A 17032-nucleotide genomic window follows, 5' to 3' on the forward strand; every position below is an offset into this window, starting at 1 on the left:
TGATTGGTTTCCCTTGCTTTTTATTTGTGGGTTTTCTTCGAATGTGCTCCCGGTTGCCCTTGTCTTGTTCAGCCCAACAGACGGAAAGACCGGCTGTTTGTTTAGTTCTCTGGACACGGGTCAGGACAGGAAATTCCCATGCAATCTGCTTTCGGCAGGGGAAGTGAACAAAGTGCTCTGAGAAATTTGCCCTCCTTGGAATGGGAGGGGGGGGGCAGCTGAGAGCGGCGGCCAGTGCCTGCTGGTCCAAATGGGGAAGGGGGGGGGCGTCTACCTGCTCTCCAGGGAGCAGAATCCTAGCCAGAAGACGGGCGAGGCCAACTGGGAAAGATGCACAACTGCAAATCTGGCCCAGCAGGACCCTGAGGTCAATGTACTGGCATGGCTGGGGATTATGGGAGTGGAAGTCCAATCCCTGTGGAGGATCCTGTTGAAAAGACAGCCCTGGGGGGGGGGGGTATGGAGGCGACAGAAAACTACCAAGTGTTTGTTTTTCCTTAAAACGTATGTGTATGTGTGTATATGTATGTATATGTACGTATGTGTATATATAGGTCTTTGGTTATTCGGGTTTTATGTGTATGTATGTGTATGTATGCGTATGTATATATATATATATACACACACACACACAATGTATGTGTTAAATTTGGATTGCCAACAAAAAGTTAATATATACATATATATATATGTATATATATGTGTGTGTGTGTATGTGTGTATAGTATGTATATATATACATATGTATTCAGATTTCTTTTTGCTGATAAAGTTAGGGGGCTGCAAGGCAAAAGTGATTATAAAAAGTAGAACTACAGTATAGCAGTCAAAAATGCCAAGGTGCAATCAGATCAGTCTGTCTGAAAAACTTTCTATATACATATGTATATACATATATGTATATATGTAGGTCTTTGGTTATTCGGGTTTTCTCCCATGTCAAATTGGAAGTGCCTTGGCAACGTTTTGACGAAGTCCCATTCGTCATCTTCAGGCTGGTGTTTTCGGCTTCGTGCTTCTACGAGCAATGTGTGTGTGTGTGTGTGTGTATTGTAGATGCTATTTGTCCAATGGACATTTAGAGAGTGATTGGCAAAAAGCAGTGAGTGAATCTGAGCAGCTTCAGGTCTATTCTCTGTTCTGCAGAGGAGGAGAAGGGGCACGAGAGAAGTCCTTCCTTCTGGACGTGAGCCGAGGGTTTGCTCTGGGCAGTGCTGGGGGTGAGAAGCCCCTCGCTTAGGGGTGATCCAAGGGGGTGGCTGTCTGGCATGTTCTTAATGGACCCCAGGGGGCTCATTTTCTGATGTTCCTCTAAGGGAAATAAATTACGGAGAAACCCTACATCAGGGGCAGTCAACCTTGGCTCTTTTATGACTCGTGGACTTCAACTCCCAGAATTCCTGAGCCAGCCATACTGGCTCAGGGATTCTGGGAGTTGAAGTCCACGAATCATAAAAGAGCCAAGGTTGACTACCCTTGCCCTACATCAGTATTTCCCAAACTTGACAATTTTAAGGCATGAGGACTTCAACTCCCAGAATTCCACAGCCAGCAACGCTGGCTGTGGAATTCTGGGAGTTGAAGTCCTCATGCCTTAAAATTGTCAAGTTTGGGAAACACTGCCCTACATCATGGAAGGGGCTCCTCTGAACCACTCCAATGCCTGCCAGGCTGCCTTCGTTCCTTCTTCTCCTTTCCTTTCCCTTTACTTCCTTCCTTCCTCCTTCGTTCGTTCGTTCATTCATTCACAGACACACACACACACACAAACACATTTGAACCCTTGTGCAGGCGTTCCCACGCCTCGAAGCCTGGGCGATGCGTGTTTACTGCTTTACATTCCCACGATCTCCATTATAAACTCTAGCGGAGCGTATCGGAATCCCACCGAAGGGGCGCGGGGGGGCGGGGCGGGCGGGCGAGCGTTCCCCGAAGCCGCTCGGGCCCGGCGGCCGAGCGTTTTCCGAGCTTGCCCGAACGCAGCCTGAGCCGAACGGCGCGCGCAGGCGCCGCCGGCATTTCCGAGGCCGGAGCCGAACGTCTTCGGAGCTTGCCGAGCGTCCGATCGTCCGACGTCGCCGCCGTTCGTCGTCGTCCTCCTGCCGGACTGCTGGAGGCGGCCGCCAGCGCCATGTTGGATATTCCGCTCCGTCCGTGAGGAGAATCCGCCGGCATCGCTCAGCCGACGGCCGCTAGACGCCGCGGAGCCGCTTCGCCCGGCCACAGGAGCCGAGAGCCGCCGGCGGAGGCGGCCCCATGAGCGGCGGCGCCGCCTGACCGGCCCCGCTCGCCCCGGCCTGAGGAGGAGGCGGGAGAGGAGGAGGAGGAGGAGGAGAGGAGGAGGAGGCCGGCCGCGTTGTCACGGAGACCGGCCGGGGGTGCTGGCCCGCCGGGCTGCCCCCGCCCCGCCGCTCCCCGCCCCCCGCCCCGCCGCCGCCGCCGCCCCCGGCCTGGTGGTGGCTCCGCTTGGCCATGAGTTTACCGCAGAAGGCGGCCCTCAAGCCCGGCTCGGCGGCGGCGGCGGCGGCAGCGGCGGGGGGAGCGGCGGCGGCGGGAACGGCGCCCTCCCCCGGGAGCGGCGTGGGAGCCGGGCCGGGCGGGCCGCCGCCGCCGCCTCTCCCTCCGGTGGCGGCGGCCGGAGCGGCCCCTTCCCCGGCGGCGGCGGCTGCGGCCAGCGGGGCGCCTCCTACCGCTGCTCCCGTCCCTCCGCCGCCGGCTGCCGTGGCCGGAACCCCTCCTGCTGCCCCCGCGGCCGCCGCCGCTGCGGGTCCTCCGCCGCCGCCTCACCCCGCCAGCATCAGGGCGCTGCAGGCCCCGCCGCCCCAACAGTATCCTTGCCCGCGCGGAGATGGCGGGGCTGCAAGACGGAAGGATGGATGGATGGGAGGCAGCGGGCCGGCCGGCCGGCGCTCTGCAAGGCAGGCTGCCCGGCTGCCCCGCTCGGCCTCCCCCGAAGGAGCGGGATGGAAACTTGGGCTCCTCTCCGCAAGCCCCCGGCGGGCCGGAGGGTGTGACTTTTCGCCCGGCTTCTCTTTTTTGCCTTTCCGTTTCTTTTTCCTGGACGGACCTCTTCCCACACCCCGCCCGCTTTCTCTTTCGCTTTGCAGCCAGAGGGAGGAGGAGGAGTGTGGGGGGGGGGGATGAAGCTCCGCGCCTGCATTCTCGGAAGGAGAGCGAGACCTCTTAGGGTGCCTCGCCTTGAGGAGTAGGATGTTTGGAGGGCCGGCGTATCCACACCCTGGGTTGGGACCGGAGGATCTGCGGGGTGCGGTGGTGGTGGTGTGGCGGGGGCATGCAGCATTCACACCCGGAAGTGGTGCCGGTGATGGTGGGAGAGAAATTGCATCCGATTTGTGTTCCAGCTAACCCTGGCGATGACCCTGCCTTGTTCTGACGGGCAGTTGTCTTTGGGCTCTTGAGTTGAAGCTGACATCTGGCCAGAGGTTGCCAACTCTTTTATTTACTGAAGGTGCCTTGCTGGTGTAATGCTCTTTTTATTTTCTGAATGGAGAGGTGTGCTTTCCACGCCTAGACCTATGAAATGGTATGAAATTGTCTTTGTGGAGGCCCTACGTTTAATAGTGGGAGTGGGAGATGGCCAGATCTCACGGAACTAACCTGAACTAGGTCTTCTTAGGGGAGGGTTTGCTTCTGATGAGAAGGGGGGGGGAGTGATCAGGGTTTATCCGAAAAGCGTCTTCCGAAATGGTCACCCTTAGGAGGAAAAAAAAAAACAACACAAAACATTTGTGGATGATGTATTGGCTGCTTGGGTGGGAGTTTATGAGGTTAGGATGGCTATGAAAGTGTGTTGAGAAAGGAAAGTATGAAATTGGGAGTGTGGGGAGCAGCGTGTTTGAAAGGCGGTCAGTCCATTGTGGTCTGTTATATGTAGATGCGGTCAGTCCATTGTGGTCTGTTGTGTGGAGAAGGTGTGGGGTGCAGTGGGGAGGGGAGGGAAAAGGTTGTGTTTGAGTTTGGGGAATGTTCTGTGAATTTAGATCCGTGCCTGAGGAGTGAGGATTTTTGCTTTGTCAGCCCGGTCAGTATAGAATTCATAATAAATTAGTCTTTTCTCTTGATTGTATGGCCCACTGTAATATCAGTCAGTTACTTGAATGCAGTGTTTCTTTTTAGGGTTTTTTGTGGCTTATCTACTTCTGAGTAAGGTAGGTATGACAGACCCTCTTAACATCTGCAGAGTTGTTTTCCTGTTTGGCTGAAATTCAACTGAGGACCATATGCTTTATCCTCACTTGGTTTATACCAGTGTTTCTCAACCTTGACAATTTTAAGGCATGTGGACTTCAACTCCCAGAATTCCACAGCCAGCATTGCTGGCTGTGGAATTCTGGGAGTTGAAGTCCACATGCCTTAAAATTGTCAAGGTTGAGAAAGATGCTTCTTCTATGCTCCAGGACTTAGTTGGCATCTGGGATTTTTGGTCTAGGAGATTTCACAGTATTGTGTTTTGGTAATAAGGATTAAATGTATACTTTCCAGCAGCAGTGAATGTGAAGATAGTGTGGCTTGGAAAGATGGCCAATACCCACACAGAGGCACTGTAGGAAATGTTAGTATATGATGGCGAAAATCAGGAGTTTGATAGTACCTTTTCTGATTAATGTATTTTACCAAAAGGCTTCGTGGGAGCTTCATCAGATGAAAGTGCTTGTAATTGATAAGGTACTGTCTCATGGATGATCTGCATAACCAATCTGTCTCCCCCCCCAATTTAAATTCTTCAACAGTCTAGCTATCCTAAGCTCTGATCAAATGAACCACCACTGACAAAAAAACATTCCTATTAATAAAACACATTTTATTCATTTTTACTTATATAATTTCTATAGGTGCCCCATGTCAGCAAACGACTTTAGGCGGCCCTTGAGTTGTGGGAAAAGGGGCTTCCAGACGCCTTTTGAGTTTCACACTCAAAAACATATCAGGAACGGTTGCTAGAATTGGGTATGTCTAGTTTAACGAAGAGAAGGACCAGGGGGGACATGATAGCAGTCTTCCCACATCTCAGGGGCTGCCCCAAAGAAGAGGCAGTCAAGCTATTCTCCAAAGCACCTGAAGGCAGGACAAGAAGCAACGGGTGGAAACTAATCAAGGAGAGAAGCAACCTAGAACTAAGGAGAAACTTCCTGACAGTTTAGAACAATTAACCTGTGGAACAGCCTGCCTCCAGAAGGGGTGAATGCTCCAACACTGGAAGTTTTTAAGAAGAGACCGGACAGCCATTTGTCCGAAACGGTGTAGGGCTTCCTGCCTGAGCAGGGGGTTGGACTAGATGACCTCCAAGGTCCCTTCCAACTTTACTACTATTATTATTACTATTACTTGCTTACCATAGGTTTCGTAGCTCCACTGAGCTCTCCTTTCCTATGTCATCAGAAGGAGCAAGTGAGTTTGTAGAAGCACAGTGATGTCTCCCTTGTTAAAAGATCATTAGATCAGTTTAGAACAGTGGTTCTCAACCTTTCTAATGCTGCGACCCCATAATACAGTTCCCCATGTTGTGGTGACCCCCAACCACTTATACATCACTGGGTGACAGGGGCGTGGCCAAAGAAAAGGGGGGGGGAATGGCGGACAGCCTTGTTTGGCCACCCCCGTGAAATGGTCGTTTGACCCCAAATGGGGTCCCGACCCACAGGTTGAGAACCACCGGTTTAGAACAAGAAGTCTGGAATTGCTGCTTGAAAACATTAGCAGGGCACTGTAACCTACATTTCTTTCTTTCTGTATTCGCCTTTGGATATGAGGTCTGAATCTGGTAAGCCGGCAACGGTCAACAGGAAAGAAAAAGCAGAGAGTTTGAACTTTGCAGCACCCACCTGTATTAAAGGCGCTGCTGCAGTGAATTCAACTGGGGCTCCATCCCTGCCTGCAGTGGACTGGTCGAGTTGACTCTTCTCCCAAGTCAAGGCAAGGACTAGCTAAGAGAGTAACCCCTCAGCGTGGAGACCTGCGTTGTGACAATTGACTGGGTGCCCTGCTTCTGAATTTCACTGACCACTTTGCATTAAACTTTCCGATGGATTAATTTGCAAAGCTTCTCTTCGCATGACAGGCTTAACTGAATCAGGCGGGCAATGCGTTGTGTGAAGAGCTAAACCCAGTTAGCAGTGAGGGGTATATTGGGCTAGCACTGAGTTGATTCCTTATAGCCACTGAAAGAGAGTTGGACTCAATTGAGATATATTTCCCTCTTCCAGAGCTTCTGGAGCAGAGTTCTTGAGTTCTCTAGTCCATCTCCAGATGGTTTCTGTGGCCAAGGGAAGACAGGAAGGACCGGAAGGTGGGGGGGGAGGAAGTGGAGGATGGATGAGCTTTTCCCCCGCTGTGGTTTGCTGTGGCACACATTAGGAAACAAAAGGCACTTTCCTTTTGGGGCAGCTGGAAGGCCAGCAAAGATGTCTGCTCCCTGTTTGGCTGGTGCAGTCCTATGCTGCACCGGCACACAGTGGTTGGTGTTTAGCAGAGCCCCGGGGCCTAGCCCGCCATCCCGACGGCCGGTTTCGTTTCTGCGTTTCCAGAAGAGGAAGCTGTGTCAAGTCGGTTTGAAATTCAGACGCTTTCAGCTTTCTTGGTACTGTTCATCCTATTGGGAGGGTGATAACGTTGCAGCCACTCCTCTCTCCTTCCACGAACTGCAGCAGGGCCGTCGTCCTTCAGAAGCATCGGAGGATGTTCCTCTCCACTGCAACGGTGGTGGGGTACAGCTGATCTGGCTTTTTTTTTTTTTTGATAATGTATACAGCGGCGGAGAGAAAAATGCAGGGACGTACCGGATGCAGGATGCGAAAGCCAGAAAAAAACGAAGGAACGCAGCCAAGACCCCAGAACTTCCCAGGCAGAGATAATGTGAGCTACTGAGGGAGCGAACAGGCTGTAGAAGACAGGTGAACTCTGAAAGCTGCTCTGGATGCGTCCTTTTGGGGTGGCTGAGGGGCTGTTGGTAAGCTTGGTGGCTGTCTTGCTGATGGCCGACATCAGCAGGATAAATACGCAGTTTTGGAGAACGGCCTATACAGATTCTTTGGGGATTTAGAGGCAGTCCAAATCCAGAAGACCTCTGGCTGTGCAGGTGTGAGTTGTACAAGCAGAGAGTGGTATCAAGTTCCGTATAAAGAGATAGCGTACTGAGAAATCGCACCGTTGCTTCCTTTAGGACAGTATAATAATGATAATAAGGTTAGAAGGGACCTTGGAGGTCATCTAGTCCAACCCCCTGCTCAGGCAGGAAACCCTACACCGTTTCGGGCAAATGGCTGTCCAGTCTCTTCTTAAACACTTCCAGTGTTGGAGCATTCACCGCTTCTGGAGGCGGGATGTTCCACTGGTTAATTGTTCTAACTGCCAGGAAATTCCTCCTTAGTTCTAGGTTGCTTCTCTCTTTGGTCAGTTTCCATCCGTTGCTTCTTGTCCTGCCTTCAGGCGCTTTGGAGAATAGCTTGACTGCCTCTTCTTTGGAGCAGCTCCTGAGATACTGGAACACTGCTATCATGTGGGAGATAATAGAATAACAGAGTTGGAAGATACCTTGGAGGTCATCTAGTCCAACCCCCTGCTCAGGCAGTAAACCCTATACCATTTCAGACAAATGGCTGTCCAGTCTCTTCCTAAAAACTTCCAGTGTTGGAGCAGTCACAATTTCTGGAGGCAGGCTGTTCCACCGGTTAATTGTTCTCAATGTCAGGAAGTTTCTCCTTAGTTCTAGATTGCTTCTCTCCTTGATTAGTTTCCATCCGTTGCTTCTTGTCCTGCCTTCAGGTGCTTTGAAGAATAGCTTGACTGCCTCTTCTTTGGGGCAGCCCCTGAGATGTGGGAAGGCTGCTATCATGTCCCCCCTCGTTCTTCTCTCCATTAAACTGGACATACCCAGTTCCAGCAACAGTAGTGCATTTCTTAGTGGGGAATGCAAATGGTAGGACTGGTCTTCGTCCGTCTCGATATCGAGTTATGCAAGTTGTGGGTTCGTTTTCATGCCACCTTAATACAGGGATCATGGCTTATAACCCTTTATGTGAACGAGTCGTACACTGGAGCTGCTGTCCTTTGACTTGATCCTAGGAAGGAAACTCGCTTGCTGGCTGCCTGGATGGGTGACTTTTTCACCAAGGAATAAAAGGGGAAGAGAGGCTGTTGGCTTCTTCATACCTGTCAGCTATTTTTGTCAGTTCAGGATGCAGCAGCAAGGATGGTTGTGTGAAACAGAGGCCAGCTCCCCTTGCAGTGACTGAGCCAGCCACATTAGAGGTCTGGAGGCTAAAACATACAAGGAACGGTTGCTGGAATTGGGTATGTCTAGTTTAATGAAGAGAAGGACGAGGGGGGACATGACAGCAGTCTCCCAATATCTCAAGGGCTGCCCCAAAGAAGAGGGAGTCAAGCTATTCTCCAAAGCGCCTGAAGGCAGGACAAGAAGCAACGGATGGAAACTCATCAAGGAGAGAAGCAACCTAGAACTAAGGAGAAACTTCCTGACAGTGAGAACAATTAACCAGTGGAACAGCTTGCCTCCAGAAGCTGTGAATGCTCCAACACTGGAGGTTTTTAAGAAGAGACTGAACAGCCATTTGTCTGAAATGATATAGGGTTTCCTGCCTGAGCAGGGGGTTGGATTAGATGACCTCTAAGGTTCCTTCCAACTTTATTATTATTATTAGTTGATTGTTCCTTTCTGTTCCCAATATGAGTATTAGTGTTATTTATATAGCTGAACACAGTTTGACCCCAGATGAGTTGCTGACGCTTCGCTCTTAGGAGGCCTGAGATTGTGGGAAACCAGCACTAGGCCTTGGTGGTGGCATCTGTGTAATGGCCTCTCCCAGAAAGTCCACATTGCAAAATACTCTTTTACTCTTTATTGATAAGACTGTTGGGATTTTGTTAGATACCTTTCATCTTTAATTCCAATTCACTTGATAAAGTTTCCTAATAAAGCAGTGGTTCTCAACCTTTTTAATGCCGCGACCCCCAACTGGTCATAAGTCGAGGACTACTCAACCGGTCGTAAGTTGAGGACTACTCAACTGGTGCAGCACCATTTGCAGAATGGGACTTTTGGCGGGCTCAGCAGGGCAGAGACAGCCTGGACAATTCCTATTGGCTTTGGAAAGCCAATAGAATTAGACTCTATTCAAGAGAATCTATTCTATTGGCTTTCAAAAGCCAATAGAATAAAAGGGAGTAGCACAGCTAAGGAAAAGGGGGGGGGGAAATGGTGGACTGCGTTGTTTGGTGACCCCCATGAAATGATCGTTCGACCCCAAATGGGGTCCCGACCCACAGGTTGAGAACCACTATAATAAAGAAACTACAACATTTTGTTATATAAATAAACAATTCTTGCTGGAGGAATTCTCAAGAGTTTCCAGTTTGGACTAAAACTGAACAGTTTGACTTTTGATGTTTTCTCATTTTGTTTTTATTTTCTTTCTTTTCTTTTTCTTTCTTTCTTTTCTTTTCTTTCTTTCTTTTTTTTTTTTGAATTCATCCTTAAATACGCAGCCTGCCCAGTTGAGTGAAATGAATGAAAGGGCTTCAGTTTCTCAGATTAATGCTGGGCCCCTGGATTGTGGAGTCACCCTTTGGAACTTAATGCTGGTTTATCTTAATCGTGGGGTCCTTTGCCATTATGATCCTACAAGGATTTTTATCTTTCCATATCTTGCTGGAAAGTTTTGAGTTGATAGTCCCCCCCCCACACACACAGACACACGGTAGCTAAAGTAAATATTGTTTCTTCAGAAGCAAGATGCCATCCACGTTCTTTCATTCTTCCCTGGATCTTTTTTGACAGCGATGGGGAAGCATGTCACAAGACGTTGTTTGTGATAACTTTGTGTGGTTTCATGAAGGAGGAGAAAACTGGTTTCGTGGCTGGTTTAATGGCATGGATGGTTTAGCTTAGTAGACTAGCTGCTAGCTTCCTTCTCTGCGAAACTGCGGTAGGTGTGCGCCCGTACCCCCTTGATGGAAGAATTCTCTCATTGCACATCAGCCAGCATATTGTTTAAAGCCGTGTTTCTCAACCTTGTTCACTTGAAGATGTGTGGCCTTCAACTCCCAGAATTCCCCAACCAGCATGAGTGGCTGGGGAATCCTGGGAGTTGAAGTCCATACATCTTCAAATGGACAAGGTTGAGAAACACTGGTTTAAAGGGACCTTTACCCACAATCCAACTACATTCTGGTTAGAATCCTGCATGCCATATCACCTTAAGCTTAACCTCGGCAAGGGGAATCTTCCAGAGCATTGTAGACTTAATGGAGCCGTTCACTCCACTTTTTAACAATGAATTTGATGCGTGAAATTTTGCAAGAGTTCTAAACCGCCAGACTACATACAGCCAGTGTTTGCATAGCAACACATCCACAACAGAGACAGTTTTCCATGGATAGGTATGGTATGTTTAATGTCTTCTTCCTTCGGTTGTAAGTGAGACGCCATCTCTTTTAATTTCAAGCTGGTGTCTCCCAAGGCAGTTCTTTACTTGTTGGCATTAATACTTTGGAGCTGCTGTGCTAACGTTGCTGCTCTAAAGTTTCTGGGCTTTGCCCATTTAGGGGAAAAAAAAAAAAGATTATTGCTCTTTTTAAATTCTCAGGTTATGCTCCTTTTTTGACGAACGTTCTTGGTTTTGCTTTTTAAATCTCTGGCTTAATTTTGCAGAATTAACTTGTGTCAAGGTTTATTTCTGGAGGTCAAGCCGCATAATGAACTACCTGGGCTTCATTTTTCAATGGTTTCAAAACCAGGCCAGAAATGAAAACCTCTTACAAAGCTCCTGCTGATGATCAAATTAGATCAGCGGTTCTCAACCTGTGGGTCGGGACCCCATTTGGGGTCGAATGACCATTTCACAGGGGTTGCCAAACAATGCATTTTTTTCCCCCTTTTCCTTGCTACTCCCTTTTATTCTATTGGCTTTTGAAAGCCAATAGAATAGGTTCTCTTGAATAGAGTCTAATTCTATTGGCTTTCAAAAGCCAGTAGGAATTGTCCAGGCTGTCTCTGCCCTGCTGAGCCCACCAAAAGTCCCCTTCTGCAAACGGTGCTGCACCCGTTGAGTAGTCCTTGACTTACGACCGGTTGGGGGGGGGGTCGCGGCATTAAAAAGGTTGAGAACCACTGAATTAGATTTTTCGGGAGTATAATCCAACACATATATTTGTTTACAGTAGGTTTTTTTATTTTTTATTTTGCCGTTCCTTAACAGCGAGTGGTATTCTGTGAAGTCACTTTTCACTGGGTAGAGAATTTTTTTAAGTGCCCTCGTGCGATTGCAGGAAAGGGTTCCCTGGGGGCACAGATGTTGATAGCGTGTGAGAATGGGCTTCCGTGCGACCTTTTGCATTTCCCTGGAATTAATTCCTTGGTGCCGCAAAGGAGAGTTGCAGACGGACGAAGTGACATTTGCTGGCTGTTTGAGTCTCCCGGGGTCGGCGTGAGCCGGGTGGCGGAATGAGGCTGACTCTTCATTAAAAGGGCACCGCTTGCCCGATGTGGCCCAGGCAGCGTCTTTCATTGTCAGTCAGAAAAAGCCGGAATGAAAGCTGGCCCAAGGCGTTAGGCAAGATTCCTTCGCCCGGGAGTGCTGGGGTTCTGGCCAGCTGCTTGCCGTATCTGGCGCTTTGTGGCTGAGATGCTGCCTTCCGCACGTTTCCCCCCGGTGGTGCCGGAGCAGGGCACGTTCCTTTCAGCCGGGCTTGCAGATAGACAATGGCTGTGTCTCTGGCGCTGGGGTGGGCAGTGTGTGTGGCTTCTGCAGAGGCCTCTTCCTGCCTTGGTGCTTGGCAGCCAAGGAGACGTCCCCTAAAGGGCCACCAGTTGATCCCTTTCTTCTCCTCCTCCTCCTGCTCAGTTCCTTTTGGCTCCGCTCCGCCATTCAGAAAGCTGGCAGTGGCCGGAGAAACAAAGAACTCTTTCAGACCGGGTCTTTTGTTAATGGTCCCAGATTCTCTTCCCAGTTCCTAGCCCGATTGTTCCTTCTCAAGCAGTCCCAGGGGCTCTTGGGAAGAAAGGTTCCCTGGCTGGAGGGAAAGTTCTGCCCCAATCCTCAGGGAGATTGGGAAGGCCGTGGCTTCAAGTGACCGGTTGGAGAAGGTCTGCCAAGGGGGTGTTCAGTGGCTCCAGCAGCCTCCTTTATCTATCTCGGGCAGTTTGGCCTTTCTCCTTCGGGAGCAGCCACGTCAAGGCAACACCCAATCTTTTCTATCCCGGTCAATGGTTCCCATCATCTCCCACTTGTCATAGTTGTATTCCAGCACACTTCAAAGATGCTGGATTCGGCGGGGCTGGTGTTCCAGGAGCTCATGGTAGCGTAGAGGCCGTTTCTCTCTGAATTTAAGGAAGCAGGTCGTTTGGGTGGGGTCATCTCCTGAAGAAGCTCTCCTGGAACGGCGTCTGGACGGAAAGCAGTCCACTGCTGGCCTTCAAACAGTCCTGGATTGGGGTGCGGCTGGGTTAATTTCCCGTGGAATACTTGCGCTGCGTATTGATATCACATTTGTAGTCCAGGATTGTCACCTGGCTGACCAGGTGCTGCTTAGCCAGCGACCCATCAAAGCCTTCTGTGTTGCTGTAGGCCAGGGGGTCTTCAAACCTGACCCTTTTATGACTTGTGGACTTCAGCTCCCAGAATTGAAATGAGGGGTCCTTGCTGCTCTCTGAGCTTGCGTGTTTCCTTGCAGGCGTTCGCCCTAACCCTTGCGGACGTTAATGGAACATCTGCAAGAAAACAAGCAAGCTCAGAGAATACCAGGGACCCCTCGCTGTGTATTGGTGTGAGCAGTTTACCCTCTTTTTAAATTCTCTCTCCCTGGTTTCCGAGTGACGAGCTCCTGGTGTGCAAGCAAGGATAAAGTGCAAGCAAGGACAAAGCTGATGGCCTCATCCATCTGTTGAATTCCTATTGTTAAACTGTTCTCGTTACAGTTCCCTCCTTTCTTCCTAGAGGGACCTGGAACACTTCACCCCAAAAATGCTTAAAAAGTCTTAAATCGTAGATTACCAAGAAAGTCAACGGTCCTTGAAGCAATAAATCAACGACCGGATGCCTAATCAATAAGCAAATCTGAATGCAACTCAAGTCTGGCCAGACATTTAGTGCTGTCCAAAGTGCTGCTTGCTGCTGTCCAAACTCTGGGCTACGTGCCTCGTCTGGGGCCGAGCTGGGCCGAGGAAAGATAGACAAGGGACGGAGACATTCTGGAGAGGGCAGTTCTTGAGGTCGTGGCCCTCATCCTGGCACCTTCGAAGCTGCTTTTTCCGGATATGAAAGCAAAGCCACCTCTCGGAGTGCGAGGTGACGGGACTCCTCCACCGTGCGGGCTCCTGGCTGTGACCACGGGATGCCTGTCTGCCCCTAGTCTGTAGGCCACTTGGACGGTAAGCGTAGCGTGGATTCTCCGGTGTGGACCAAGGGGCTGAGCAGAGCTGCTCTCCCGGCTTGTGGGATGAGCTGAATCGTTGCTTTCCACCTGCAGGGTGATGGCTCAGGTGTCCCAGGTGTTGTGACGGGTTGCAAAGGCTTCCGAGGAGGTGGAGGGTGCTGGCAGGTGACGGATGCAGATGAAGGCTTAGGATTTGGAAAGGAGCAGTTGTCCAGGTTTAGTAGCAAAGGAAAGGGGAGAAAAAACAAGAAAACGGAGGTAGAAATCACGAAAGCCTTTCTCAACCAGAGCTGTTTGACCAGCAGTTTTTTCTCTCCAAAACTGTTTTTTTTTTCCTTCCCAAAAAGTTACAGGTCGTCCTCGGCTTCCACCCACAATGGAGGCCAAAGTTTTGTTGCTAAGCGAAACATTTGTTAGGTGAATTTTGCCTTTCTTGCCTCAGTTGTTAAGTGAAACGATGGTTGTTTTAAGTTAGTAAATACGGTTGGGAAGTGAATCTGGCTAAGCTTGCCAGAAGGTTGTGAAAAAGGGGTTACAAGATCCCGGACACTGCAACCGTCATAAATATGAGTCAGTTGCCGAGCGTCCGAATCCTGATCACGTGACCGTGGGGATGCTTCAATGGTCGTACATGTGAAAAAGGGTCTTAAATCACTTTCATACATGTGAAAAAGGGTCTTAAATCACTTTCTCCAGTGCCCCCGTAACTTCGAACAGTCACTAAGTAAACTCTTGTAAATTGAGGATTACCTGTAATTGGAGATGTGTTGTTGGACGGTTTCCTAGGACTAAATCACTATCAACAGCATAATAATAATAATAATGATAATAATAGTTGGAAGGGACCTTGGAGGTCATCTAGTCCAACCCCCTGCTTAGGCAGGAAACCCTATACCATTTCAGACAAATGGCTCGCCAGTCTTTTCTTAAAAGCTTCCAGTGTTGGAGCATCCACCGCTTCTGGAGGCAGGTTGTTCCCCTGGTTAATTGTTCTAACTATCAGGAAATTTCTCCTTATTTCTAGGTTGCTTCTCTCCTTGATTAGTTTCCACCCGTTGCTTCTTGTCCTGCCTTCAGGTGCTTTGGAGAATAGCTTGACTCCCTCTTCTTTGGGGCAGCCCCTGAAATATTGGAACACTGCTATCATGTCACCCCTAGTCCTTCTCTTCATTAAACTAGACATCCCCAATTCTAGTTTAATGAAGAGAAGGACAAGGGGGGACATGATAGCAGTGTTAATCTGGTGTCCTTCCTTCCTTCCTTCCTTCCTTCCTTCCTTCCTTCCTTCCTTCCTTCCTTCCTTCCTTCCTTTCTTTCTTTCTTTCTTTCTTTCTTTCTTTCTTTCTTTCTTTCTTTCTTTCTTTCTTTTACTTTAGAGAGAGCAGGATGGATTTATTCCCTCCCATCTCTCTCTACGTTCACTCGTAGGATGTCATTAGCTAAACACAATTCAGCTCCCTCTGGCTTGTAGAAATAGATCCTGAGAGTTTAACTTCATTTATTTATTTATTTTAAATCGGCCCAAGGTGCGAGCTTTGTCCCCTTGCCTCAGAGCACATGTTAGCATGTGACAGCACATGTTATCCTGGCCCTTCCTGCCAGTGTTTGGACGGTCGCCTTAGCGAACGTTGGTTAGTATCCCCGGGGAGGAGGGCTTTGCCGAATAGATGTCGCTCTTAAGTGGCAAATGAGGAAGCCGGACAACAAATGGCAGGATTGCTTCTCAAGGAGGAAACGGGGAAAACAGATAGTCCTCGCTTAGTGGCCGCTTTGAAGTTACAACAGCAGTGAAAAAAAGGGACTTAGGACCCTTTTTCACACTTACGGCGGCCGTTTCGAAGTTACAACGGCACTGAAAAAAAGGGACTTAGGACCCTTTTTCACACTTAACAGCCTTTCCAGCATCCCCACGATCACGTGATCTACATTCGGATGCTTGGCAACTGACTCACATTTACGACGGTCGCAGCGTCCCGGAGTCACGTGACCCCGTTTTGGGACAAGCAAACTCGCCAGGGAAGCCCGTTTTGGTTAACAACCGTGTTCTTAAACCAGTAACCGACTTCGCTTGTCAGGAGGTTGCAAATGGGATCACGTGATCCTTGGACACTGCGACCGTCGTAAATATGAGTCAGCTGGCAAGGAAGGTGGTAAAATGGGGCAGACCTCCCTTAACAAATGGCTCACTTAAGCCGCCGAAGTTTTGTCGTGCGTTGCCGGAAGCCGAGGAAGGATATAAAAAGAGGTTCCAGAGAAAAAAAAGTGTCCCTTTTGTTTACTCCGTTTTCTGAGCTCATGAACCTTACGCATTAGTGTCGTGTGTCTCGAGTTTCAAATTGCAGAGCCACACGTGTTTTGCTGTGTCACCGGCCCCTTTCCGTGATATGACATGTCACATGACGGGCTCTTTTTTTATTTTTAAGACCTGCGCCTGTTTGTTAGCTCAGGTTTCCCTTCAAAAGTCGGAACTGCGGTTTTAGTCAAGGACTTGCAGGCTCACGATGGGGTTTCCTGAACCGGCTGAAAATCCTGCGGGATTATTTGGAGGAAACGGACCTCAGCTTGACGTAGGGAAGCTGGGCAGCTGAGGCTGAGATCGTGGGCTCTTCAGGAAGTGCTTTTTCGACACAGACGCCCAACTTCTCTGTGAGGCAATGTGTGTGAGGTGAGTTTGTCAAGGTTTTTGCCGTCTTTCTCCTACCTCTGTTGATATCTCAAACGTGGGTATTAATAATGCCCATCGAAAACCTGGTTCGTTCTTTTTTCTTAGCACTTAAAAGGCCTATAAATTGGAGAAGCAAAAGAGCGTTTCTCTGCCTGCTGGGAGGTATTGCATGCCTCAGATTGCGACATTGCCCTCTCCGTTGTGTTAAGAGCAGCTGTCCCTGCGCAGGATCTTCTTGGGAAGGCTGTGAGACTGATAAAAGAACCGAGTGCTAGCAAAATCCGAGAAAATTTGCCTTGGCTGATGCTTGGACTCTTTCTGGGGTGGCCTGGTGGAAATCACCCTCTTTGGAAAGATCCATCTGGATCTTAGAAACTTAGTTTATTTATCCAAGTTGGCCTGTGGCGGTACCGCAAGGGAGATTTGTAGATAGGCCTGATTGACATGGAGCTTTAAGAAGCTTTTGTATACGGGTTGTTGTTAGTTGCGAAGTGATGTCCGACCCATCGCAACCACATGGACAAGGTTCCTCCAGGCCTTCCTGTCTTCTACCATCTTCTGGAGTCCATTTAAGCTCACGCCTCCTGCTTCAGGGACTCCATCCAGCCACCTCCTTCTCTGTCGTCCCCTTCTTCTCTTGCCCTCCATCTTTCCCAGCATCAGGCTCTTCTCCAGTGAGTCCTTCCTTCTCATTAGGTGGCCAAAGTATTTGAGTTTCAGCTTCATGATCTGACCTTCTAAAGAGCAGTCGGGGTTGATCTCCTCCAGGACTGACCAGTTGGATCGCCTTGCAGTCCAGGGGATTTGCAGGAGTCTTCTCCAGCACCAGAATTCAAAGGCCTCCATTCTTTGCCGCTCAGCCTTTCTTACAGTCCAACTTTCACAGCCCTACATTGCAACTGGGAAAACCATGGCCTATACGCATTTTTGTTGGGTAGTCCTCAACTTACAACCACA

The 17032-nt window shown here is 49.4% G+C and overlaps 1 protein-coding gene across 22 annotated transcripts in view; it reads left to right on the plus strand.

Moving 5' to 3' along the window:
* Positions 1-2577: 2577 nt before the first annotated feature.
* The window catches only part of EIF4G3 (eukaryotic translation initiation factor 4 gamma 3), a 56444-nt gene continuing 41989 nt past the window's right edge, over positions 2578-17032 (plus strand). For 6 of the 22 annotated variants that reach the window (XM_039367758.1, XM_039367771.1, XM_039367759.1 and 3 more), the window contains exon 1: positions 15647-16075. In XM_039367758.1, the coding sequence (XP_039223692.1) occupies positions 16065-16075 (11 nt within the window). In that variant the 5' untranslated portion in view covers positions 15647-16064. Of the gene's footprint in view, positions 2829-15635; positions 16076-17032 lie in introns of those variants that run through there. The other 16 variants (XM_039367748.1, XM_039367751.1, XM_039367749.1 and 13 more) reach the window with 8 other exon arrangements.

This window comes from Crotalus tigris, unplaced genomic scaffold (genome assembly GCF_016545835.1).
Source record: "Crotalus tigris isolate CLP2741 ecotype Arizona unplaced genomic scaffold, ASM1654583v1 scf7180000020588.15403103151:6194809, whole genome shotgun sequence".
In the NCBI taxonomy this organism is placed as follows: domain Eukaryota; kingdom Metazoa; phylum Chordata; class Lepidosauria; order Squamata; family Viperidae; genus Crotalus; species Crotalus tigris.